Source organism: Sus scrofa, chromosome 6 (assembly GCF_000003025.6).
Source record: "Sus scrofa isolate TJ Tabasco breed Duroc chromosome 6, Sscrofa11.1, whole genome shotgun sequence".
Taxonomy (NCBI): Eukaryota; Metazoa; Chordata; class Mammalia; order Artiodactyla; family Suidae; genus Sus; species Sus scrofa.
In genome coordinates this window covers 86,009,222-86,036,194 of record NC_010448.4, presented here as the reverse complement: position 1 = coordinate 86,036,194, position 26,973 = coordinate 86,009,222, and the positions used below count along the sequence as shown (strand labels likewise).

General features: G+C 48.9%; 2 protein-coding genes across 48 annotated transcripts in view; one reads left to right on the top strand and one right to left on the bottom strand.

The window, feature by feature from the left end:
- On the top strand, positions 2,840–8,417 carry TMEM200B (transmembrane protein 200B). Of its 2 annotated transcripts, XM_021095722.1 has the most exons (3): positions 2,848–2,935; positions 4,270–4,354; positions 4,874–8,417. In XM_021095722.1, the coding sequence occupies exon 3, from the start codon at positions 4,894–4,896 to the stop codon at positions 5,815–5,817; it is 924 nt and encodes a 307-aa protein (XP_020951381.1). In that variant the 5' UTR covers positions 2,848–2,935; positions 4,270–4,354; positions 4,874–4,893; the 3' UTR covers positions 5,818–8,417. The 2 variants fall into 2 exon arrangements, with proteins under 2 accessions (XP_005653444.1, XP_020951381.1); XM_005653387.3 differs by lacking the exon at positions 4,270–4,354 and having other exon boundaries at positions 2,840–2,935.
- The window catches only part of EPB41 (erythrocyte membrane protein band 4.1), a 186,985-nt gene continuing 166,684 nt past the window's right edge, over positions 6,673–26,973 (bottom strand). For 28 of the 46 annotated variants that reach the window (XM_021095713.1, XM_021095715.1, XM_021095717.1 and 25 more), the window contains 5 exons: positions 22,341–22,469; positions 15,018–15,119; positions 13,311–13,391; positions 10,293–10,397; positions 6,673–9,685 (listed from right to left, as the gene is read on the bottom strand). In XM_021095713.1, the coding sequence (XP_020951372.1) occupies positions 10,299–10,397; positions 13,311–13,391; positions 15,018–15,119; positions 22,341–22,469 (411 nt within the window). In that variant the 3' untranslated portion in view covers positions 6,673–9,685; positions 10,293–10,298. Of the gene's footprint in view, positions 9,686–10,292; positions 10,398–13,310; positions 13,392–15,017; positions 15,120–22,340; positions 22,470–23,668; positions 24,122–26,973 lie in introns of all 46 variants that reach the window. The other 18 variants (XM_021095691.1, XM_021095693.1, XM_021095695.1 and 15 more) reach the window with 2 other exon arrangements.

Here is a 26,973-nt window from a genome sequence, read left to right as displayed (position 1 = left end):
CTTCTGGATTCTACTTGCCCCTCAGTTCTCACTGGCAACAAGTCCTTTGGGGGAAAGATGAGTTATAGAGGCAGGGGCTGTGCAGGGGGGCTGGGACGGGCCCATGGGCACCCAGTAAGTGCCTGGGCAGCATAATTAAACCGTGGACTCAGAGCCATGCTCTCCCCCTCTGAATCCAGGTTCTAAATTCTTGGTTGAGGCTGTGGACCCACTGGGTGGGAGCCACACTGGCAAAGGGTTATGATGTTTCAGGAATCCCTGGGCTCAGGCAGGAAATTCAGGGCAGTCCATCCCCAGCCTGCTTGGCTGTTCCTAAAGTGGAGATGAGGGAAGAAAGATTCCCAGGCCCTGCTTTTCTATGGCCCCGGGGTGGGGCTGTGACATACAGAAGATGACAGCTGCTCCCTCCCTATGGTGGCTTCTGGAAAGGATATGGAGCCTCGCTTAGGCAGGGACCTCAGGGTCACTGGGTCTGGCTCTCTGCCTTCACAGAGAAGCTTTGGGGCAATATACTGATCACCCTGGTCCTAGGGGACATCTCATCCAGGCCCCTCCTGGTTCAGAAGTGAAGGGGTCCGGGTCACACAGAGGCCAGGCACATTCAGGAAGGGATCAGTATCCCAATACTGAGGCCAATGGCTGTCTGCATATCTACACACCCACGGGGCCAAACCGTGGGTAGACATCCCTCTGCGGAGGATCAGGGGGCACTAATCAGTCTGGCTGTGTGTCTGAGGGCAAGTCTCTTTGCCGCTCTGAGCCAGTTTCCTCATTTGTAAACTAGGCATAACACGGACTTACCAGAGCCCTCAAGAGAATTAAAAGGGGTTACATCTGGGAATGGGGACCCTTCTCTCCCACATCACCCCAAATGAGAGGGGAAGGTTTCTACAGCCCTCAAACACTGCCCTATGGGCTTGATACCCATGGTCAGAGGAGGGGGTGGCTGTTTGGGACAGCGGCCCTGGGGCCTTTCACAAAAGTAGGGGGAACGGAAGGAGCAGGAACAGGGCTGATCACCAGGCCTAGAGAGATGGCTGGCTGCTGGAAGCCTGGTTGGTCCTGTGCGCCCAGGCCTCAGGAGCCCCCCAGTGAGGGCGAAGGGCAGAGGAGGGGAAAAGCTGGGAGGGGAGGGAGGAGGAGCAAGTGATAAACGCCAGGGCAGGTGGAGTAGGGGGACAAGGACGGGGAGGCTACCTGGGATTTGGCCTCTAGAGGTGGTGTCCCCAGGAAGAGCAGGGAGCAGGAGCGTCGGTGTTAGGTGGGGTCCGCGCGTGGGGAGGGGGACGAAGTGCGCGGCGAAGAGGGGGTCTCCAGCAAAGGGAATGGCGGAGGCAAGAAGTGGGAGGAGACAGGGAGGTCACTGCCTCAGTGGAGCACGGGCAACAGCCTAGACGCGAACTCAGGCCGAGGGAGCCTTGCGTCCCACACTGGGCGGCAGGAAGGCGACCATGGCCTCGCTCTCGGACATCCGCAGGGGTGAGGCCCCACCCGCCGTGACCTCCTGGAGACACGCGTATCCTCGCAGTCGCCCCACTGGAGGAGGCCCCGCCACCAGGGGGTGGCCTCGGGGCTCCTCGGCTGAGCCGGAGGGCCAGAGCCAGGGTTCGAGGCCCAGCTGTGCTGTGTGGCTAAGCGTTGGAGAGTAGGGTGGCCCAGGCCGGCGACTTCCTCGAGTTTCCTCCACCCCGCCCCGCCCCCCGGGCGCACAGCCGGGTCTCATTACCGTCGGTCGCCCTCCCCTCTGGTCCCGCTTGCCGGGGGGTCCCCGCGGCTGGGGGGAGGGGCGGGTTATAATCAATCCCAGGCCGGAAATTCCTCCCGAGGGGCCCGGCTGGGCTGCGGGAGTGAGGGGGGCCGCGCGGAGGCTGGCAATCCGCCCGCACCACTCCTCCTCCTCCGAGCCCGCCCCCAGCATCATGGAAACTGGGCCGCCGGCCGAACCCCCTGGCTCCAATCCACATTCTTGCCTCTGGGGGCGGGAGGGGCACTAAAGCTCCGCCGCCCCCCTCGAGCCCGTCGGCTGGGGGCGCCGCAGCCCTCTGAAACCTTCTCCTGATTTGGGACGAGCACCGCCTCCCCACTGCAGCTTGAGCGCATCTTCTTCGGGTAGGTTAGGGAGGCCAGCAGGACTCTCCAAGAGACTCACCCGGCTCTGAGAACCGGCTTCATCTCCATTTACCCCTCCCCCCACGTTATTACTGTTCATTGAGAGCTCGCAGGCTTCTGCCGGCTGTGCCCCCTAATCATGCAACCCCGCTCTCGAGGCCGGATTTTCACTTCTCATCATCTTGCGAGGCAGACAGCATTATGCCCATTTTACAGGTGAAGGCAGTGAGATTCAAATAGAGGAAGAGCTGTGGGGTCGGGCGGAGGCAGGAACTCGGGCCGCCTCCTCTGGGAAGCTCCTTGGACGACGCTGGGCATCTGTGGGCTCTCAGATGCCCCCCGAGAGTCCTCTACCGGGTGCCTGTAAGGAGGGACTCTGCGAGGCGGGGGAGGGCGTGAGGGCTTCAAATCTTATCTGCTCGCTCAGGCTGTGGGGCTGGATAGGTGACTCTCCAGATCGGGGTCTCAGTTTCCCCACGTGAGAAGAGGGCACCCTCCCAGGCCTTCTAAACGTCGTTAACCGGGACTCAGGCCCCCGGATCCTCTGAGACACCGGGCGCACACACAGCGCTTACCTGCGAGCCTGACTTGAGTAGCCTCCTCCTTCCTGTGGTGGGGCCAGGCGGGGCACTGGCCAGACAATCCCTGTGGCTCCCAGGGGGCGGGGCCAGGGCGGCGCTGGGCGGGGCTGGGGCCGGGGGCGGGGCCGGGGGCCAAGATTCCGCGGAGACCTTAGCAGTGCAGTGAGCCGCTGCGCGCGGACTCGGACTCGGACTCGGAGTCGTACTCGGACCCACCCCGGCACGGCGCGGCTTAGCGCCGCCAGGTGAGCAAAACTAGGGCCTGCGGTTCGCCCTCCACTCTCCCTAACTTTTCGTCTGGCCCCTCCCTCCGGAGAGGCCTTGGGGAGGGCAGGAGCCAGGTCCTCCCTTGCCCCAGGGCCGGACTGTGGACTCGTGCAGAGGCCGGACCCCGGATTGCCCCGGCCCCGGGCCTGAGCAATTTCCCGCGACCTGGGATCTTCGGACAGTGTCTCCAAGTTTCTGCCTCTCAGGGGCCCCCAGCGTCGACTCACACCCTCCTGAGTCTCGGGGTCTCTGAGCATGTTCGGCCCCATATATCTTTGCACGCCTCCGCTTCCTTCCCCGCCAGGGCCCGCGGGACTCAAGGGTGACCTTTCCGGAACTGGGGCCGGGGCGCCAGCCTGGCCTGGGATGGGGTGGTCGTATCTTCAGCATGGGGCTGGAGAAAGGGTAATGGGCCTCGCTTCCCCCCAGAACGCTCCCCGGGGCTGTGCGGAGAAGTGCCCAGCGTTGGGTCCAGGTGGATCCCCCGTCCTGTGTGGCTTGTGACCCCGACAGGCCCCCTCGCTTCTCTGGGCCACAGTTTCCCTCTGTGAACACCAGGCTTTGGACGCAGGAAACGCCGGGGCTCCTTGCTAGGCCCCGGGACTTCAGCGCTCCTGTCCAAGCCAGGGATGGAATGTCCTGCTTGGAGCTTCGGGGGTGCGGATGGGAGTGAGTAGGGCAACAAGGCCTCCTTCCTGGGGCCTCTGCTACGGGCTCCAGCGCTGCAGCTGTTGAGAAACCAGACTGGGGCCCTGAGGACGCACCACTAGACAGCGAGGTCTTAACCCTTCTCTCCTGCGGCCCAGAGCGCCTGGACCGAGGCCCCATTTCCTCCCACACCCTCCCTTCCGTAGGGGCCACATCACACGCAGCCTAGCTACTCCTGCCCGGCCCAGATCCAGGCCTCAGACCGGGCTGTATCAGCAGCCAGGAGGGGCTCATGCCGGGCGGCCTCGACCCTGGGGCAGTCTGAGGTGCAAGGGCGGTGCTGCTACGGCTGGGACGCGGGCCATTCGGTCGGAGGAGGCCAGGCGGCGGGTAAGGGGGATGATTCATCCCGAGGAGCCTGAATGGGAAACGCTGAAACCTACGAGAACAGCCTTGCCCGGGCCAACGGGAAAGCCAGGAGGGGAGCTCACCCGGCAAGGCGCCCGGGCCGCAGCCCCCTACCTCCTGCCCGGGCCGTAGCCCGGCCTCGAAGGAGGGGGAGGCCTCTTCTTCGCGGAGTTTAAAGAAATGCTGGGTAAAGTCTGCCACTGGTCTTGGTCAGAGTGGTCTTCTCGGAGTCTAGCTCGAGTCTCTCTTGCTGCAGCTTCAGTGCTGACTGAGGAGGTCTGGAAGGAGAGGGCGGGCAGGAAGAGGCTGGAGTCCGTGACACCCCCCCTTCCTCCGCTGCGGTATGTGAAGCGCAGTAGGGGAGGGGGAGGTGGGGCCAGCGAGCTACCCCAGCAGACCCGGGCGGCTAAGTGACCCCTCCCTCCTTTACTACGGTGCAACCACGTGCGGGGGTGAGGTCGAGCTCGGGCGGGACTTACGCTGGAGACGCCGCTGCCGGTGGCCCCACACCTCCGGTGGCCTGGGACCCGCAATCTGGCGAAGAGAGCTCAGGCGACCAGAGCCCCGCAGCCCAGGATGCGCCAGGGAGCAGCGCGTGCCCCCCTCCCTCGTCTCCGCCCGCGGTCCCGGCCAACTCCGGCTTCTGCCGCGCGTCTCTGGCTCCGAGCTCCGCTGCGGAAAACCCGATCGGGGGCGGCTCCCCGCCTAGCAGCCCGGGAAAATCCGGGGGTGGCCGCCAGGGATCTCCAAGCGTCCTGGGCGGAGAAGCCCCATCTTCCCTCCCGGACTTGAGCCCCCGATCTGGAGCTTCGACCCTAGGCCCGTCGATTCAGTTCCTGCCTCTCACCTTCTCTCTGCAGAGCGCCCGGACGGCGGCGAGATGACGGCTGGGAGCCCCGGAGACTGCGGGGAAGTGCGGAGGAGCCCCGAGGGTCGCGTCTCCCGCCTGGGCCGCCGCCTGGGCCGCCGCCGGCGCCCGCGCTCCCCGCCCGAGCCTCTGCGGGTGCGGGCGCGGCTGCGGCTGCGCTCGCCGTCGGGGGCGTTCGCAGCGCTGGGGGCGCTCGTGGTACTGGTGGGCATGGGCATTGCAGTGGCTGGCTACTGGCCGCATCGCGCCGGGATCCCGGGGCCCCGGGCTGCAAACTCCAGCTCGCCCCCATTGACCGAGCTGCGGCGCGAGGGTCGTGGCGCCGGCCGGGCCCATGGCCCTCACGAGAGGCTGCGGCTGCTTGGACCTGTGGTCATGGGCGTTGGCCTGTTCGTGTTCATCTGCGCCAACACGCTGCTCTATGAGAACCGCGATTTGGAAACGCGACGGCTTCGCCAGGGGGTGCTGAGGGCTCAGGCGCTGCGGCCCCCCGACGGCCCGGGCTGGGACTGCGCTCTTCTCCCCAGCCCTGGTCCCAGGACTCCCCGAGCCATTGGCTGCGTGGAGCAGGAAAGCTGGGACCTGTCCCCGCGTCGGGGTACTTCACCCGTCCCCTCACTGCGAAGTCTGCGTTCAGAGCCTGCTAATCCTCGCTTGGGGTTACCTGCCCTGCTCAATAGTTACCCTCTGAAGGGCTCTGGGCTGCACCCACCCTGGGGTCCACGGACCCAGACTGGCCATGTGATTATCACCGTGCAGCCCTCTGGTTCCTGCATTGAACATTCCAAGTCTCTGGATCTGGGACTTGGGGAGCTCCTGCTTGGGGCCCCAGCAGCGAGGGACTGTGCTCACCGAAGCTGGCCACGGCTGGACCGCCTCAGTCTGGGGGGTTATGCCAAGTTGGGAGGAGGAGGGAACTTGGGGGCCCGGGTCTGAAGAGCAGGGGACAGCCTGCTATGAGGCTGCAGCACGGACCTTGGTCCCAATACAGGACTAGGAGTCCCAATATCTAGTAGCTGTCACATCCCAGGGGATGGATGCTCTGGAGCCAGCAGCTGCTAAGGCACCCTGACTTGAAGGTTCACAGAGAAATACCAACTGCACAAGGGTTCAATAAGCCAGAGAGAACGTTTTAATGTGGACTCTGGAGACCAGCATGCCCTGGCCTCAGGAATTCCTTCAGCCTCCAAAAGCGGCTTTAGCTCTGGACAGGTACCTGAAGGGGCTGGAGGTCCAGGCCAGGGTGATTGGGAGATGCAAGCTGGCAAAACTGAAGTGGTGGGCAAGGACCCTAAGACTTGGAAGGTAGGTTGTGATGTTACAGGCTGGGATAGGCTCCCTCCATGGTGGCACTGGTGAGGGGGTTTGGGCCTTTGGGAAGATGGGCAATGGGGTAGAGATGAGACCTTCCACTGCCATCTGGAATGGGGACTTAGCCTTTAACTCCTACCACCTCAACCCCCTTCTTCCCTCAGCCACGCAGGGTACATCCCACTGGGCTACACTACTGCCAGTGCCTCCATACTGAGGGTCTGACCCCTCCCCAAAAAGGCCTGAGAAGCCCCCTTCTCTCTTTTGTCGTGGCCTATGCCAAGGAATCTCCTTCCAGTTGGCAAAAAGCATTTGCCAGTTCCCAGAAGTCCTTTTATATGTTGAAGTTGCATTTTGGCCAATGTGGAAAGCTTTAGAAAATGGCTTAGACTGGGTCTCTCTGACCCATGTTTAATTTTTTCCAAGTTGCCACTAGGAGAAAAGAACTTTAAAAGTTGATCAACCTTCAGGGAGTCCGTCTTTTTTTTTTTTTAATTTATTGAAAAATGCAATACAAGAAGCAAGACCAAACACATATCTAAACACTACCACCATTTCTCTTACTACAAAAGGCCAAAACAGCAGACCTAATTATTGCCTACTTAATCTAAGGATTTTGCCAATTTGATTCTGCTGCCATAGTTCCTATTTTGTCAAGAAATGTAAACTACTTGATAATGATTCATAATCTTTTTTTTTTTTAATTTACAAAGCTCCTTCATTTTTGTCACCAAAATAAAACATTTGAGAGAGATTTGTAAAACCACCCAGCCTGGGGCTGAGATCCTGGGCAGCTAGTCCCACGAGCACTCCTTGGTGTTGGTCAAGCCATAGCTCTGGCTCCATTCCCAAGGTGGACTGTCACCCCCTCACCCCCAGCTGCCCCTAAGAACACACAGTGGGGGACTGGGGGTGTGTGGGCAAGATTCCCTGACAGGTCCCTGCGGCTCTATGGGCCCTTGGCTGATAAATTCAGATCCTGCTTTGTGGGTGGGTGGGTGGCAGAGACCTCGTGTGGCTTGGAAGAAATCTTTATTTCTCAAAATGAAATAAAAATAAAATTGCAGCAAGAGTTGCTACTGTGGTATGCCTGAGTCACTTCAGGAAAACTGCCGCCAAATCTTTTATCCTGGAAATGAACTCTTCTCCCCTCTTTACCATTTCCACCTGGACAGTCTGTTTTTCTTCATGCACAATGACACACACACAATTGCAAGAAGGAAAAAAAAAATCCAAATAATTGGCAAACCCCAAGTTCTCTAACCAGAGAGGCAGGAAAGGGAAAGAGGCTTGGAAGAACACCATTCATGGTGGCTTGTCCAAATCCTGGCTTCTCAGCACTGGAAGGGCATGGGGATCTGGTCCAGTTTATAGACAAGAAGGCAGGGACAAGTGTTAGTGAGCTGGTGACAGATCGAGGGGAAATTTGGGGGCCCGATCCTGTGCTATGAGAGCTGCTACTCTGACCTGGAGGGCACAGAATATTCGGTGTACCAGCTTCCTGATGTGCATGCCCCGGCCTCTTTTCCCAGCTTCATTCCACAGGTTTCAGCTCTGTAAGCCCTTGCAGCTCTTCCAACAGGTCAGCTGGCCATTGACAGGCGAGCTCACACCAGCCTGTTTGAGGTGAGCTGGATTTCCAACCTCGCCACTGCTCTGGGCAACAAAGCCCAGGCTTGGGCTCCACCCTGAAAGCCCCATGGTTCCAGACCCCATGCCCCCAGGCCATGAGTCTGTCCCTGAGACGGGGCACTCTCCTTTCCCCCTGGCCTGTCACACATCCCACCTGAGCTCTTGTCCCTGCCCAGAGGAGAGCTACCTGTTGGTTAGTAACAGTCTCATGTAAGTACTAAGAGGAAAATGCACGCACCTGAAATCAGTTCAAATCAACCGAGTTTGTCTAAACAAAACTCAGCCAGGAGAGACTCTGGCACATGTGGCTGGTTCCCACTGCTGGGAGCAGTGGCTGTAGACTTCTCTCCTGCTCACTGCCCTGGTGCCCCCTGCAACCGCTGGCTGTGACTGACTGTCTACTTCAGGAAGCTCACTTTCTGTCCTAGAATTAGAATTCTAAGAACTTCCAGACAGATGTTTGTGGGAAGCAAGCTGGGAGATTAGAGAAGCCCTACTGAATAAAAATGCCCCCAAATCTTTACCAGGAATAGTGGAAATGGAGACATCAGTTCTCATTTTCAAAACCAAAAGAAAAAAAATACAACAAAAAACCCCAAATCAAAGCCAAACCCACCACAAAAATCAAGCCGCAAAACCAACAGACCTCAGATGGCAGGTGGGAAGGAGCGGAGCTGGTGCTGGTACCCCTTGTCCGGTGGGGTGGGGTTTTGTGGCAAGGGTGGCCCCTAAAAGCCAATTCCTGGACTCCTGAAGGGTATCTGAAGGCAGGTACCAGCAGGGAAGAGAAAGGTCACGGGCCACAACCACCTCCTCTTTGAGTCACACCCCTGTCACCCCAGGATTAAAGGGAGCGGCCCAGGGGTGGTCTCCTGGAAATACTTCCTAGCAGGATCCGACTGAGGTAAACCCACCATTCCCCATGTGAAGTGCACACTGCCGGAACTAGAACATCTTTTTAAAAATCTCATTTAACTTTCTTTGTCCAAATCACCACTAAAAATGTGCCATCAGTGCTTTTGGCCAAAAGTGCCTATTTTTTCGTGAGTTTTGGTCTCCTGAGATGGGAGGTGGGGGAGCACTTAGCAGAACCACTGCTACTGATGAGGTAAAAGGGGAAGGAGGGCAGGAGGGCGAAGGCCACCGAGGTGGTCAAACATTCACAGTATCGGATATATCTGAAGCTACTCCTTATGTCTTTGATCTAAAGAAGCTCCGAAAAGAAAGAACAGGAGGGAGGAAGGAAAAACAATACTACCTTCTTAGCAGAGGTCTCTGCCTCACCAAAACCACCCTTAGCAAAGGGACAGGGACATTTTCCTGGGTTCTGTGGATCAGGGCAGCAGCCCTGCCTGACATTCTGGTAAAGTTACATCATTGGCTCTGAGAAAGGGCTGGTTTCTGAAGTTTCTCCTGTCATCGAAAGGGGTATAAAACTAGGGGAGGAGCAGGGAAGCCCCGTTAAGCTGGCTTTGGCCCCCAACACAGCTGACAGAGTCACTGGAGGATTTCCCCAAGAACGCTGTGGACTTTGTCAGTAAACATGGGGAGAGGCTGGGCTGAAGGGGTTACAAACCACCCCATAAAAAACCAAAAAGCTCCTTAAAAACAGTCCATAGAGTGAAAAGTTGAACAATTTCTGGTATCACAATATAGAAAAAGGTATTCAAAAGGATCAGGGATATAGAGAAGACTCTCTTGGTATAAACTCCAAATAGAAAATGAAATTGATTTTCTGGTGGTTTAGAATCATCTTAAAAGTCTGAAGTCTGACGATTGCAGGTTAGCTTCTTGATCATTCCGCTGGTTTTCTCTCAGATGGGAGATGGGTAGGGAGTGGGGGGAGGGGAGAGGATAGTTCCTAGAGGAAAGAAAGAAGCAAAGTTTTAAAATCCCACAAAAGACACTGCTTCCCAGTCCCAGGGCCAAGTTCTTGTGGCCGCAAGTGGCAATCAGGGCCTGGACCTACACGGTGATTGTACTTTTAGGCATGAATTTATCTGGCTCCCCGGCTCCCCTAAAGCAGCTACCCTGCTTCTAACTCTCTAGTCTGGCCCCAGAGCTTCAGCCATTTCTTCCCTGTCCCCTAAAACCCTCATTTCTAGAGAGCTGGTCCTGCTTTTCTTGGTTTTGTTCTCTTTTCTTGGCCCTCTGAGGTCTAGAGTCAGAGAGATTGGTGACAGCAGAGAGCAGAGCAGCAGGGGGGTGGGGGTAGGTGAGGGGGAGAAGCAGGAGGACACAGGAAAACTCAAGAGATGGGTGGGGTTTACATCCACCTTTGGGGCATCTCTTCCAACCTGCCACGCGGCACTGCTAAGGGCAGGAGGAGGCCTAGCTGCTTTAGTTGGAGCTGGATACTTAATAACCTCCCACGTCACCCTCATCGGAGCTCCTCTGCCTTCACTTGATCAGGTGCTGGTGTGGATGCCTTTGAGGGGATGGCTCCACCCCACAAGAACAGCCCATACCTGAGCTCATTCCTCAGAGATTTCGGTCTCCTGATGGACGACCACCTTGGTCACTGACATGTCTGGGTGCTGCTCCTTTGCCTCCTTGATGGCCTGTACGAGGACCTGAGAAAGACAAAAACAATGCCCATCAAGCAGAAAGCAGGCAGGCTGGTGAAGGAAGGCAGGGGTCACAGGACACCATTTCAACTTCTCTGCCTGCAGTACTGAGGCTAAGCCAAGCTGATGCTGGCCTTGCTACCCTATCCTGCTTAGGAATGAAAACACTGAGGCCGGGAAAGGCTAGAGCTGTCTTAAGGAGTCAGAGAGGGACTTCAGGGGTGATCATCACGCCTGGGCGGGTCTGGGAGGATTCAGTCGAAGGGACAAAGTCTGTGCTCAGCACAGGAAAAATGAGAAGCTCAGGACAGGAGAGGAAAACGACAAAGCAGGCTATAAAAAGAGATGTCTTTGGTGAAAGTAGAGAGAAGAAAGAAAGAATGGGAGTGCCTGTGACACGCCACGCACTGGCCTAAGTACATTACTTCTTATTTACTTAATCTTCACAAGAACTCAGTGAATTAGGGCAGCATCATTATTTCCATTTTATTTATTTTTATTTTTATTTCTCTGCTTTTTAGGGCTGCACCTGCAGCATATGGAGGTTCCCAGGCCAGTGGTTGAAGCAGAGCTACAGCTGCTGGCCTACACCACAGCCACAGCCACGCAGGATCCGAGCTGCGCCTGCGACCTACACCACAGCTCGTAGCAACACGGGATCCTTAACCCACTGAGCAAGGCCAGGGGTTGAACCCGAAACCTCATGTTCCTAGTTGGATTCGTTTCCTCTGCGCGGTGACGGGAACTCCTCCATTTTATTTTTAAATTTTTTTTGCCACACCCATGGGATATGGAAGTCCCCAGGCCAGTGACTGAATCTGAGCCATAGCTGTGACCCATGTCATGGCTGCATGTCACATCCTTAACCCACTGTGCCACAGCAGGAACTCCTATTTCCATTTTATAAATGAAAAAAATCAAGATTCAGTGACTAAATAAAGTGCTTAATGTTTCACAGCTAGTAAGTTTCATACAATGGGGATTTCACTTAAGTCCATCAGACTTTCCTCTTTACCACACTGTCTTTTAATTTCAGCAGGAGGCGGAAGGGGACGACAACCTTGTTTTAGCATCTGGAGGAGTTTTGATCATTTTAGAAAAGCTGAAGGGAGCGGAGGGAGAGTCAAAAAAGAGCAAGGATACCACTGCGCCCCTCAAGCTCAGAGCACCCCAATGTGGAAGAGCCCAACATGGCCTTTGGGAGATGGAAGCGAGGGATTCTCAAGACAGGCCCCCCATCAAAAGGACTCCAGCTACCTCTGATCAGCTGACGGTGACCCTGGCTCTTAAGATCACCTCCAGGAGGAACAGGAAGCAGGGAAATCCCTTTCAGTCCCTGGACTCCATGAAAGCCGTTCTTGGCCCCACTACCTCCACAGGCCACTGCTCATCCTCCCTCACCCTGTTTCCCCAACCAATCCGCTCAAGGCCCAGCCCAAGCCCCCTCTCTGGCTACCCTGGCCTCTGCCTCTCTCTCTCTGACAGCTACATCTTCCCAAAGTGCATGCCCCATCCAGAGGGCACCATGTCTCATCCCTTCCACGTGCCCCTTGACACAAGAGCACCTCTCGAAGCTATTAAGTGTGTTTGTCCCTTTGTCCTAGTAACTCTGAGAGAAACATATGATGATCTTTACTTTTCAGATGGTGAGACTAGAGCTCAGAGAGGTAAAATCACTTGCTCAAAGGCACACAGCCAGTTAGTTGCAGAGTCAGGATTCAATCCAAGTCTGTCTCTCTCCAAAGCCAAAACACCTTGCCATCCTGCTGTTCTTGTCTAGCACAGGCCAAGCTCATGGCAGGGGGTCAGATCACACCAGACTGCGTGGGTGGGGGGAGGATGGTAATGCAGCAGTATCCGCTGAGCTGAGGCAAACAGGCTGTAAGGCCTCCCACCTGGGCTTTTGCCCCCTTGCTGCTGGGACCCTCAGGCCAGTGTTCTCAGCTGTAAGTCTCAGTCCTGCTGCCAAGAGACTGCCAGCACTACAGCTCAGTTTTCTGTTTTTTTTTTTTTTTTTCTTTTAAGGCACTCAGCATATCACCATAAAGGCCACAGAACTATTGCTCCAGCACTCCTGTCAATGCTTCCAGAGGCATTTGCATGCAGTCTCTTCCACCGCTCTTCTTTGCAGCTTTACTGTTCTAACTTCATCCAGCAGAGAATTGGGAACATTAATCCTGACCTTATTATTTGCTAATTGCTTGAAGCACACAATTAGCACCTAATTAACATAAAAGCATAGAATTTTAGCACTCAGAAGGGCCCAGAAATTATCTAGATCAACCTACTCTCTTTTAGGAGAGGAGGAAAAAAAAAAAAAATGGAGGTAAAGTGATTTGGCCAAGGTCATACAGCAAGTGATAGATCTAGGACAAAAACCAAGTTCCAAGTCTCCTGATTTCCAGGCCATCACATTATGTCCCCACGAGCTGGCCCCCCAGCCATGACAGCCTCCGGAGGCTAGAGCTACACCTTGGTTTGATATCGTCTACTGTCTCCAGCACAGGTCGAGGGACACGATATCCCTGAACTGCATTTGCTTGGAGCCCACCACGCGCCACACGATGTACATCGGTCCGTTTCTCACTGGATCCTCACAACAAGCTTGAAGGAAGACGCTATCTTACAGATGAGGAAACAGAGGCCTCGGGAGTTGCGAGCCAGAATGTGGAAAGAACTAGGATTTGAACTCAGATCTTCTGAGTCCAAAGCGCATATTCTTTCTCTCACACTTGCCTGCTTCCCCAGTCTGTGGTCCCCACTGCACAGGCTTCCATGGTCTGACTCCCTTTGTCCTTCTCAACTAAGAGCTAGAGTAGCAGAGGGGGCTCTTGGGAGATGAAGCTGTTGTCTTTTGTAAGCCCGCTCTGGCGTCCATCAGCCACCCTCTCATGCCTAGAATTCCCTCAGCGTTCCCACCTGATCATGGTCAATATCGCCATCTCCTGTGATCACAATTCTCTTTTCAATCCGGGTCTCAGAAATCCCGCCTTTTACAGTCTGAAACCAAAGGGAGGTGATCGTATGAGAAAAAAGGAAAAACAAAACAAAACCCAAACCAGCAAAAACCAAACAAACAGACAAAACAAACCAACAACAAACAGCAAGAAATTAGTCCGAAAACTACACTTCAAATTTTAATCTGCTGCTGGGTACTGGATAAGACAGCTTTCTCACAAAATGTTCAAAATCTTGGCTAGACCTGCTGAAATGAGACACCACCATTCCCCTGTATTGCTAAAATCTTTAATAAACTAAACAGAATGTCATAATTCTCTATTTATTCACTTTTTCCTTTTCCTTCCTCCCAAACACCGTAGAATTTCAGTGAGTAAACAAAACAGACAGGTGTCTCTTTTTGCTCTTTTCCCGTATATTTTGATAATTTTCAAGAGCGGAAAAAAATCAGAAGAATATAAACAAAAATGTCATGAAGCTTGAAATGAGGATCTTTATTTTAAAACATTTTTAGAGTTCCCATCGTGGCACAGCAGAAACGAATCCAACTAGGAACCATAAAGTTGAGGGTTTGATCCCTCAGTGGGTTAAGGATTCAGCATTGCCGTGAGCTGTGGTGTAGGTCGCAGACGTGGCTCGGATCCTGCGTTACTGTGGCTGTGGCGTAGGCCGGCAGCAGTAGCTCTGATTTGACCCCTAGCCTGGGAAACGCCACTGCTGAAGGTCTGCCCCTAAAAAAAAAAAAAAAACCAAAAAAAAAAAAAAAAAAGAAATATATATAACATTTTTAGAGTTCCCTCCATGGCACAGTAGGTTAAGAATCCAACTGCAGTGGCTTGGGTGGCTACAGAGGGAGGCGCAGGTTCAATCCCCAACCTGGTACAGTGGATTAAAGGATTTGGTGTTGCTGCTGTGGCTTGGATTGAGTCCCTGGCCTGGGAACTTCCATATGCCACAGGTGCGAACACTAAAAAAATAAAATGTCAAAAGATCCTCAAATAATCCCCCTCAGGGTGGATAGGTTTACCTACTTGAAGAAAATAAAAATCTAAACATCTGTGTGTTGATGATGGAGGCTGGTCAGGAATCTAGATTTCTTATAAGAAAATGCTTTCTCCTCTAGTGCCACAGCTAACATGGACTGTCTGATGTTTTAGGAGTTGTTCCAATTTTAGATACTTTGTCCCTCCTGCCCCCCCCCCGGAAACATATTCTAATAATTCCAGTATTTCAGTATCCAAACTATAGTTCCTATGGCTTGATGGACATGACATAAAAATTATTTGTCAGACCTCGAGTTTTGATTTTTGGCTTAGAAAATACGGTTGTTTAATAATACCAGTAACACCTGCCCTTAAACTGACTTTTTAAACTTACTTCCACAGCCAGATGGGAGACCCACTGACCAGAGAGAAAGATGAATGTGTAAAGAGAACAACCACAGGTGACCTTATGAAACCACTAAGTAGGGAGGATACCAAGGGTCCTCCTGGGCTTATTGCTGGCAAAAGCAGCAGGGCCTTTCCACCCCAGACAGTGGAGATAATTTGGCTCCACAGGGGTGAGGCTAAAAACCTTTGCTTAGGGACCAGGGTCCTTCTTGCAGAGAGTCAGTAAGCTTGGCGTGCCACTAGATTTCAGAAGGAATTTCTAGCTGTCTGTTGTTACCTTGGTAATCTGAGTTGTGGTGGTGCTGCTGGTGGTCTCAGATGTGATGGTCTGAGCTGTCAGCAAGACTCCTGGGTCCAAGTCCCCATTGCTGTCGTCAGTCTGCAGAAGGAAGCACAACTTAGCAGGGCCTCTTCGGAAGCCTCGTGGGCGAATGCTGTAGATGTAGCTTTGCTCTGCAGATGTATGTTCTAAAGCAAAAACCCAATTCCCTTACAATGATCTCTTGATTAATAAATAAAATTAATCCCCAGGGAATAAAGCTCCTAAAAAAGTTGTATGAATCTGGTTTCCTCAGCATTGGGTCAGTGACATGATCAGAAAAAGGAAGCAGGAATGTAGCCACAGGTTCAACAAGAGTGACAATAACTACGCACATGCGTACGGCATTTTACAGTTCACACATAGCCTTCAAAACTTTACCTATTTTGATGCTTACATAAGCCCTGTGAATATAAATAGGAAAGGCAGGACCCTATTAGCACTCCCAGGTAAGACTCAGGCTCACAGAAAGTGAATGATTTGCAAAGGACTCAAAACTAATACTCTCTACAAATCTGGAGCTCTTTAAACATCATTCAAGGCAGAAAAGAAAAGCATAAACTCTTGATTGTTAAAGCATGGCTAGGTTCTGAATCACAGGGTAGAACTTTCCAGAAGGAACCAGCAATGGTCCTTGCTGGGACTTAAGAAGCCAAGGAGTCTCAGGCTATCTTCTCCGAAGATCAAGAAGGGAGACTGCAGCACAGGAGGTAGAAGATATCCTGTTAAGGCAAAGTGGTGGGAAATACATATAATATCTTAATGACATTTCTGATAACAAAACTATTATTGAGACGGATCCTCCTCATTATAGGAGAGGTTTAAAAGTATTTAAAATGCGGGGCTACACAACTCATCTATGAAGAGAACAAGGGCCGGGGCTACCTCTCATTTCTCCAGAGCCCACTGTACAAAGACCAAAATAAACATATTATGATCAGGCTGAGAAATGACATCAGCAAAAAGGAAGAGCGATGGTTGGCAGGGAGCCAAACTCAGCCTGACAGTTATCAGCGACCATTTGGGCCATTAGCCCAGACTCAGAGCTGCTGATAACCCCTGACCAAGATGGAAACAAGCGAGACGAGGAGGATAGAGGCTGCCCACCTACATGCTTTCCAGATAGTCATGACCTAAAATACCTGGTACTGGCATTGCACACTGTCCCAGAGGGGGATTTGGAGAACTGCCATTATTTTCTTAAAGAACCCCGCAGCAAGCTGTGTTAAGTTACTATCTTTCTCTGCCTCTTCATATAAGTCATTTGTACTCTAAGCAGAGGCCTCAAACCTGTTCACGAGCAGGACCACATTTCACCGAGCTGAAACTTTGAGCTGTGGGGGTTGGGGAGAGGAGGGCAGAAGAGAGGAAGAGAATCACGAAGGAGAAGAGTCCCTGGCTGGGTTCCCTTCCAGGTAGGAATTTGGACAAAACAGAGACAGAATGTGATTGTGTCACCTGAGTCTTTCACACATGCCACTACCTTCCCAGGCATATTACTGGCTAGTTCACCAACACTTTCCTCAGCCCAGACCTACTTATCTACCTTAGATTCAGACTCAAGTAATATTTATTGCACTCCTACCACGTGCTACACACATAATGCAACTGTTAATTATACCTTTCAATATCTAAGGTAGGTACTATTATCTATACTCATTGTATAATTAAGAAAACAGGTCCAGTGAAGTCCTGTTGTATATATCACAGGGAACTATATCCAATCTCTTGTGATAGAACATGATAGAAGATAATATGAGAAAAAGAATGTCCATATATGTATGACTGGGTCACTATGCTGTACAGCAGAAATTGACAGAACACTGTAAATCAACTATAATAAGAAAATTTTAAAAAAAGAAAGAAAGAAAGAAAACAGGTCCAGAGAGGTTAAATAATTTGTCAAGGTTCTATGTTAATAAGTGTTTGAAGGAGGACTTAGGGCAAGAAGCTTCTTGTCTGAAGACAGGGGTTAGGGTCCCAGCTCAGGCCGTAACTAGTCGGTAAGCCATCCTGACTTTTCTGAGCTTTAGTCTTCTCACTTACAACAGGCAATCCTGTAACATGTGCTCTGCCTCCACTGTAGCATTGCTGGGAAGATCAAAAGAGATTTTAGAAATAAAAGAACTTCACAAGTTGTTATTAAGAACCTGTGTGCCAAGAGGGCTAAAACTCTTTGAAGAGCTCCTACCCGACTAAACCTGAGAATCTATTTTCTTCTACCTCCCACCCACCCCCTTACTCCTCCTTTTCTGTCTTTGAAGAAGGTTGGAAGAGGTAGGAGATGTTCTGATTTCCGACTTACATTCTTCCCACATGAGGCCTCTTTTCTTATCAAGGTTTCCTTAAAATGGTACTGGGGCTTTTACAGTTGCTTATGAAGTTAAACATCCCTTTATCCATGACCCAGCAGTTCCACTCTTAGGTGTTTACCCAAGGTCAGGGAAAACATACGTCCACAGAAAGACCCGCACATGAATGTTTAAGGCAGCTTTATTCATATTTGGCCTACACTGGAATCAATGCAACTGTCCATCCACAAATGAAAAGATAAAGAAATTGTGGTATATTCATACAATGGAATACTACTCAATGATTAAAAAAAAACAGTGAAAACTATGGATTCATGTAACATGGATGAATCTGAAAAACAGGTTCAGACACAAAAGTGCATGACTATATATTTCCATGTATGAAGTCCAAGAACAGGCAAAAATAAGCTATGGTGATAGAAATCAGAGCCGTGGATGTCTAGAGGGGTAGGGATGGACTGGAAAAGGCTATGAAGAAAGTGTCTGGAGTCATGGAAATGTTCTGTACCCTAAATCTGTCTTGGTTACACAGGCAGATACATTTGTCAAAACCATGAACTCTTAAAATCTGTGCATATCACTGTATGTAAATTTTACCTCCAGTACACATACATGCACATACATGCAAACAGTAAAACTCTACTCTGGCTCCCCACCTCCTCTCACCATGTCTCAAAGTGTGAACAGATTTTAAAAAATACATAATAGGAGTTCCCACTGTGACTGAGAAATAGCAAACCCAACTTGTATCCATGAAGACACGGATTTGATCCCTGGCCCCACTCAGTGGGTAAAGAATCTCGTGTTGCCGGGAGCTGTGGTATAGGTCACAGATGTAGCTTGGATATGGCATTGCCCTGGCTGTGGCAGAGGCTGATAGCTGCAGCCTGGGAACTTCCCTATGCTGTGGGTGTAGCCCTAAAAAAAAAAATACATAATAACAATAACAAATAATTATCTGGTGCTTATTATGTGCTAGGCACTTTTTAAAATGTATTATTTACACTATATTGCTTTGCGCTTCTTCATTTACCAACTTATCACGTAGACATTTCCATTACAAGCTTTTAAAAATATCTGTAAGAATCACCTTAATGGAATGTACTGTATTTTATTTAACTTGTTCCCTACTGATGGACATTTAGGTTGTTTCCATGGTAGTGACAACTTAATTTGAAATGCACATTCTGAAATGCACATTTTATGTATATTAACTTATTTATTCCTTGCAACAATCCTATGAGGTAGAATTATCATTAACCCTATTTTACAAAGGAGAAAGTTGAGGCATGGAGTGATTCACTGACATGACTGCACACTAATAAGGGGTGGAGCAGGCTAAAACCTTGGAAATTTGATTCCAAAGTCCACACTTTTCCCCACTAGACTCCATCACGTAGCATCAATAAGAAGAAAAAGTAAACCGTATATTGGCCAACAATCTTAAGCCCAGTAAAGATGAAATAAAGGCAGATGTATAACAATATATTAATAGCTACCTCCCCCCCACGGCATGTGGAAGTTCCCAGGACAGGGATCAGACTCAAGACACAGCAGTGACAACGCTGGATCCTCAGCCACTAGGCCACCAGGGAACTCCAATAGCTACCATTTTGGAATAGCTACTATATGCCACACAAATATTATCTTTATCTCAATAACCTTATAAAGGTATTTTTCAGAAGAGAAAGCTAAGGCTCAAAGACGTTAAGTGACTTGCTGAAGGTCACAAAACTAGCATGTGTTGGAATTAAGATTCAGATGTATCTAACTCCAAAGCCTACATGCTTTATCTCACACATTCATGATGCCTCTATTCCTCCTACATGCTAGGATATTTTCAAATGACTACTTTTTGGAGTTCCTGCTGTGGCACAGTGGGTTAAGAATCTGACTGCAGCAGCTCAGATCCCTGTAGAAGCTCAGGTTTGATCCCCGGCCGGCTACAGTGGGTTAAAGGATCTGGCATTGTTGCAGCTGCAGAGTAGGTCACACTTGTGGCTTGGATTCAATCCCTGGCCCAGGAATTTTCATATGCTACAGGTGTGGCCATAAAACAAATAAAATTTCAAAAGTTAAAAATAATAACATGACTGCTTCTTTTGCCATTTGCAGCAATATTTATGCAACTAGAGATTATCATACTAAGTGAACTAAGTCAGGAAGAGAAAGACAAATACCACATTATATCACTTATATGTGGAATCTAAAATATGGCATAAGTGAACCTATCTACAAAACAGAAACAGACTCACGGACATAGAGAACAGACTTGTAGTTGACAAGGGCATGGGGGGAGGGAATGGAGTGGACTGGAGTTTGGGGTTAGTAGATGCAAACATTATTTAGAATGGATAAACAATAAAGTGCTACTGTATAGCACAGGGAACTATATCCAGTCTCCTGGGACAGACCATGATGGAAAAGAATTGAAATAAAAGAAAAAAGAACGTATGTGTGTGTGTGTGTGTGTGAGACAGAGTCACTTTGCTGGATCGCAGAAATTGGTACAACACTGGAAATCAACTATACTATAATAAAATAATTTTAAAAAATAAAATGACTGCTTCCTTTCCCCCTTTTCTGCAGGGCTACGTTCAAATTGAACACAGGCTTCTGTGGGCAGGATGGCACTAACAACTTTTTATTTTTTACTTTGTTTTTTTTAGGGCTGTACCTGTGGCATATGGACGTTCCCAGGCTAGGGGTCAAACTGGACTTGTAGCTGCTGGCCTATACTGCAGCCACAGCAACTCAGGATCTGAGCTGCGTCTGCAACCTACACCACAGCTCATAGCAATGCCGGATCCTTAACCCACTCAGAGAGGCCAGGGATCAAACATATATCCTCATGGAAATTAGTTGGATTCCTTTCCACTGCACCATAAGGGAACTTCGCTAACAACTTTTTAAATAATTTATTTTGAACCATTAAAAAATTTTGTATTGCATATGCACAGGCTACAAAATTTAAAAAGTTCAAAATGGAGATCAGTGAAATGTCAATCTCCCTCCCACTCCTGACCACAGTCCTATAGTCCCTGGCTTTTTCATCCCAGGCCACCACTGGTGGTTTTCTGTCTTTGTTTTGAGTACCTATTCAGAGGTAGTATATTCACTTATAAGCGTATTCATACATAGCTGTACATACATCCCTTTTTCCTCCTATAAACAGTAACATATTACTTATATCACATTGCACTGTGCTTTTGCACTTACCAATTTACCATGTAGATTATTCCCATCAGAAGCTTTGTTTTAATGGCTGCACAGAATTACCTTAATTGCATGTACCATCATTTACCAAGCTGGTCCCTACTGATGGACAGGTTGGTTCCCTGGTAGTGACAACATAAAGGGTTCCTTCCACATGCAATGACTTGTTTCCTACATCCCCTGGCTTGCAGTGCACACGGTCGTAAAGGAATGTCCTCTGCCTTCCTTCATAGTCCCCTTCACTGCCAAGTCCTGTTCATCCATCTCTTGTCTCTCCTGACACAGCTCTTTCTTCTTATTTCCTCAGGCTACACTTTAGTTCTTCACAGGCAGCCCCCCAGACGGGCCGTAGCATACTCCCGTCTCCAGGCAGCCCCTCCTTTAATGGATTCAGCACACAGCTCTGGGGGCCGTCTTCCAAAACCACTGCTTTAATTAGAACACTGTATCACCACTGCCAGAAAATCTAAAGCAATCTCTCATCATTTACCAAACTCAAATCCCATACTCTGGACCACAAGAGAGAGAAGGGGGAAGCGCACGGACGTTGACTGAGTGCCTGTGTCTGCGCCAGGCTCTTTACAGACATCGTTTCACTTCATCCTCTCCCAAGTCTTGCAGCCGTAGACAGCATTAACCCCATTTCACAGGCAGGAAACAGAGGCTTAGAGAGATCGGCAATTTGTTTAACGTTATCCTGGGAGTACATGGCTGAGCTAGGACACAAACTCTATGTGACTGGCAAGCTAAACTGTTTCCTCAAGGCGGATGTCATCATCCAGTTTACAGGGATGTGAGGATTAACCGAAAGGATTTAATGTGAAATCACCCGCACAGAGCTTCACATGGCTGCCTCCTTCCCCTCATGCAGGCTTCAGCTAAAATGTCACCTCTTTAGAGAGGATTTTCCTGAATCTAGCCCCAAAATAGCAACTCTTCATGTTATCCCATACTGTCTAATTCTTGCTCCTATTTTACTTTTTTCATAGCATTTATCACTGTCTGAAATTCATACATTTGTTTATGTGTTTTATTGCCTGTCTCTCCTGACTGGAACATCAGTAACAGAGGGTAGGGCCCGTGTCCACTCTGTACACTGCCCTGGCCTAATACATAAATGCTCAACAAATAGTGGCTGATGTGATAAATTTACAGCTCGGTTTATAGAGGGAAGAGTTTTTCTCACTTTTGGCTTCTGTGAATAAAAAAGAAAACAATTTGACACAAGCAACCCTAGCTCATTCAAATTATCAGCAATGAGGGAGAAATAGTACTGAAAGTAGGGAGTAAACAAAAAAATTTTAAATACTAAATTCTTATGTGATTTTAAGTTTAACTGTAATACACTGACGATAATTGTTATAGCTGGTACTTATTTATGCTTTCAGGCATGGTGCTCAAGTCAATTCCACACAGTGCTGTGTCTTATAGAAGCTTCACAATAAGATCGTGTGGTAGATGCAGACATCATGTGGGGTGGAAGTGGGGAGTGGGCTGGGGCATCCAGGCTCAGAGATGTTCAATCACACTTTTGAGGTAGTAAACGGAGACTCTGGGACCTGAGCGCAGGTTTGTCTGACCCAAAGCCCACGTTCTCAACCATTACACTGGTTTGAGAGCAGGCATCTCTTCTGAAAAGAACTGCCCAGAAAAGCCCTGCGTTATTATTGCAGCAGGGGATTGGAACCCTGTGAAGAAAGGTTATTCATCTTTACTCCAGTCTTGGGTTCTGAGACATCAAACCGTGTCCTACCTGGGCAGCCTCATAAGTGATGGTCTTGGTCTCGGTGTGGACAATAGGGACATCTTTGGTTGGGATTTCACTTTTCACAGCATTAGCAGTGTCTGAGAGGGTGACGGTCTGAGTCTTCACCAGGGGAGGCTGCGAAGCAGTAGAGAAACAGTTACCGGGGAGTCTTCTCAAAGCTGTGGAGAACTAGTCTTCTGACATTGATCTGATCAAAGCGATCACCCTAATCAAGTCAGGGGCTAGCTCAACTGCTGCCCAAGACTTGGACACAATTCCAAAGTGGCCTTCACGAGGTGTCAAATCATGAAGGATATGAGAGAACGGCATTCCCGAAATCACTTTCATATGCTTAATGGAAAGCTATAATATCAGACAGTTATGATTGGGGATATAAAACACTGCAGACTGACCTTCAGAATCTGAATATAAAACTATTTGCCAAATAGCAGTCACATTTGTTTGTCCTTATGACTGTACCATTAAAATTAAGAAAATCAGCTGCATTTCCGCCACTAGGTACAAATGGTACATGAAATGGCAGTGGCACTGGAACACATTACCCGGGAACTCATTAACTTCTTTCAAATCAATGTCAGACACTCACTTTGGAGCTATTGAAAAGAAACAGTATTTGGAAAACTGGAAAGAAAACAATCAGTTCTACCACCACCTGGTGATTAATCTCAGAATTTCAGAAGAATGAACATTAGTGAAATACTAAAGGTTTCTGGTCCATCAGCTCATCTTCCCCAAGACTATAAATCACCCTAAAACTACCATTTGATTGTGGTAAAGTGAAGTGGCCATCCACCTTAGAGTAGCAGATTCGTGCCTATAATCATGGGAGCTCCCATTTGTGGGGTCAGTGGGAGTGGTGGGCTGTACTGTGTGGCTGCAATACGGAAATAATTATTTGGGGCCTGAATTCTCACTTAAAAAGTCAGTTACCCCTTTTATTAATTAAGCGAATTGAGTATTCTGAGCAGGGCCTGAGAACACGGACGCTCCTCATCACAGAAGTCTCAGAAATTCACCTCTTTACACAGCCCATGCTTGAGCAAGGGAAAGAGGCACATACACCAGCTTCATGAAAATAAACAGCTGGAGTTTACCCCCCAAGAGTTCTGTTAAGTCATCAGGGTTTGAGAAAGCATGATGTTACTGTCTCTGAATAAACGTCTTTGTAGTAATCAATTTTATTCTGAGATTTTGAAAAACGCCAAGAGGCTACTACCCTCACCACGGCCACCACCACCACCTCCTCCACAGAACAGATTGTGGCCCTCTCCCAACGTGAGTCGTTAGAGCTGCATCGCTGAATCAGTTACTACCTGGAAACTTCGAATGAGGGTGGGGAACTGGTTACCCACACCAGAGTCAAGAAATGATCCATTCTGCTTTCCAAGTGGCTCTCCTGGTGTAACATGTTCTTCACTACTCTCTGCCTTTTTCTCATCAAGTTGCAGCTGAGAGGAAGCTGGTGACACTGAGGACTCTGAGGCGGCCCTGGCCTGTGCCTCCACTCCTATGCACTCCCCACTCGGGCCTTCTGGCACTTCCTTAACATCAAGAGAGCCAGAGGCCCCCTGCTCCTTCGCGTCTGTCTCCTTGCTGCTTATGGGGAGGGAGCCAAAGTCGAAGTTTTGTGGAGACTCCGACGGGGCGGCCACTTGGCTCTTACTAGGAATTACTGAATGCTTGGGGCCCTCCCGTTCAGAGTCAGGGTTGGTAGATGGCCCCTTTGCCATGGCGGCCACCTCCTCTGTGCGAATGCCATTTATATTCTACAAATGAATGAACACATACAAAAGCAAGAAGATTAGGAACACGTGGGGGAACACAGTGAACTCAGAATCAACAATGATTTTTAAGAGCCTCAGCAATATTAATACTGATATAAACCAAGAATCTGAGCTCCTGAGATGGTCAAAAGGAAGACTTACTGTTCAGTAAACATGTCAGCAACTTAAGCAAATCCAACCTCACGATGGTCATACTTCGACAACATGGTTAAGCTGAGAAATAATTTCTATGTGCCTCACCCATTACCGACCATTACTATGGTCTTTCCTGTATAACACATACACTTCATACTTAAAGGATTAGTGTTCCTACATAGCTAACTCATTACTATGCACAGGGCACAATGCAATTTACGAGTCAATAAAACTTGCTCTAGGAGTCTGATCAGGTTAAAAATGTTCCATATATCTCCAAGCCATATGAATCATCATGCTAGCCTCAGTGGAGAAGCTAAAAGCTAGACTTTGGTTGGCAGAGATATGGAAGTTGAGCACATCCAGCACAGATGTAACCCAATCACTGTCGCAGAATTAACTATAACACTGAAAACAGGGAAACATTCCTTTGTGAACAGAATAAATGTGACTTGGCAGCTAAGAAGTACTTCTTCACAGATGAATGACATAACATTTCCAACCCCTAAGAGACATAAATCTGGGAAACACAGAGAGCTCCCTTCTGGGCTAAATGCCTCACGGCACTGGAAAAATCTATCCAAAGTAAGAACTTCCAAGAGAACTTGGGTGAGAAGATAACATCCCAATAGATGGACCTATTCCTAAAGTTTAAAGAAAGGTGCTGTGGGTGCAAAAAGAGAAGGCACTCACACTAGGAGAAAAAGAATATATAAGACATTTAAGAAATGAACAATCTAAGGGAAGCCAGATGTCAGGAAAAGTGACATCTGTATGTGCTCACCAGAGAGCTGCAAATAAGCCACTTGGGTCTGAAATTTTGGTAGGATCAATTTACCATATTGCACACCACAGAGGAACTGAACAGAAAAGGGCTCTTTCTAAAAGGTGTTCCTAGAGTAAATGAACATATGCTTGGAAAAGCTTACACATTTTAGTACTCAAATCATACAATATGGATTATATTAAAAAAAAAATCACTGCTATTCCTTAAGTTGTAAACCAGCCTACCTTGCGATGAGTAGAAACCAGTGGTCTAGTAAAGCAAGAAAAGATGCACTACACTCAGGAGCTTCGGACAAATTTACAAATTTACTTCTTGTATGTTAGTTTTTTTGTTTTTTGCTTTTTGGGGTTTTTTTTTTGGCCATACCTTTGACATGTGGAAGTTCCTGGGCCAGAGATCTAACCTGTACCTAACACTGAATCCTTAACCCACTGCCCCACAACTCAGACAACTTTCCTTCTAAGCCATTTTAGAACAGTCAACTCAAGAGCACCTCAAAGTAGTACCAGGTGAACTCAGATTAGGCAGGTCTTTCACTGACTGATTTCGAATATTACTTAGGACATGAAAAACTGAATTGAGAGACGACAACAGAAACTCTGTCTACAGATGTATCAGAGATACATAAACTATCCTTGCGAAGGGCATATGAATTTCCTCATGTTTAAAATGAGAATAATACTTGGTTTGGCTCACAGGATGCTGAGGATCAAATACAATAATATATATGAAAGCACTTTGTAAATTTTCAAAGACCATGTAGATTCCCTTAATTCAATGAGCATTATCTGAGCACCTATAATAGGCTAGGGCCCAGGGGACACGAGAATGAGTTTGTTGTTATATTAATAACAACACTGGACTACTTTCTAGGGCACTTATCTCACCACTTCTTTTCAGTCAGACAAGCTGTTATGGAGCTGCCCCAAAATAGATCAGCTGGTAATAAACAAGTAGTCTTTCTCAAATTGCTGTAAGCTAGCTTTCACACTCTCAATAGCACAGCCAAACCCACTCACATGGAGAGGAGCTTCACGGCTTCTCCAAATAATTTGGTCACAACTGAGAAGGCTGATTGATAATCAGGAAAATATCTAAAGCAATCAAGTAAAAGCAAGTTTTATACCAGTCTGCTCAAGTGGTAAGCGGTGGTCTTTCTTTTTGTGACTTAAACACTGCTTAGGCCAGCACCACCTGGCCCAAAGTTGCCTACTGCTGAGTAAAATTAGATAGATCAACCATTATTTTCAAAGCAAGAACAGAGGAGATCAAGGGTAAAAGCTGTAGCCAAAATAACATCAATTCAACAAATATTTACTGATCATCTAATGTGTATTAGTCATTGGAAATAAAAGGAAAACTGATAACAGTTGGGTTGGATTGCCACTTACAGCACCTCACATATGGTCAAATCAGCCGCTCCAGTTGGCTCTGTTGTCTGGATCTCTTGACAACACAGCCAGCTTCTTACTGGACACTCTCCCAGGCATATGGAATGCAATATGCCCCCAACTAAACACGTCTCTTCCATTATAATATCTCCCTTATCTATCTGCTTTTCTCTATTCCCACATTTGCTATCTTCATTCAGGCTCTCATAATGCCTCAGCCCACTTACTGCTCATGTCCCAAACAACTTTTCTTCTTTTCTTTCTTCCTTCTTTCTGATCTCAAACACCCTCTATTCTGCTGCTAAAGTGTTTATTTCTACAAGGAAAGATTGAAAATTTCATTTTACAGCTTAAAACCCTTTGGTGGTTCCTCACTGCCTTCTGGTTAAAGTTCAGATCCTTTTGTAAGACATAGAAAATACTTTAAAATATGACTCCTCTCTCTCCAGCTTCACTCTGCTACACCTCCACACACAGTCTTCTCTCCATTAATTCAAGACTATCGGCAGTTCCCAGCACAG

What these genes read in the sequence shown, in the direction of transcription:
- TMEM200B (XM_005653387.3), top strand. Translation starts at nt 4,894, where the DNA reads ATGACGGCTGGGAGCCCCGGAGACTGCGGGGAAGTGCGGAGGAGCCCC.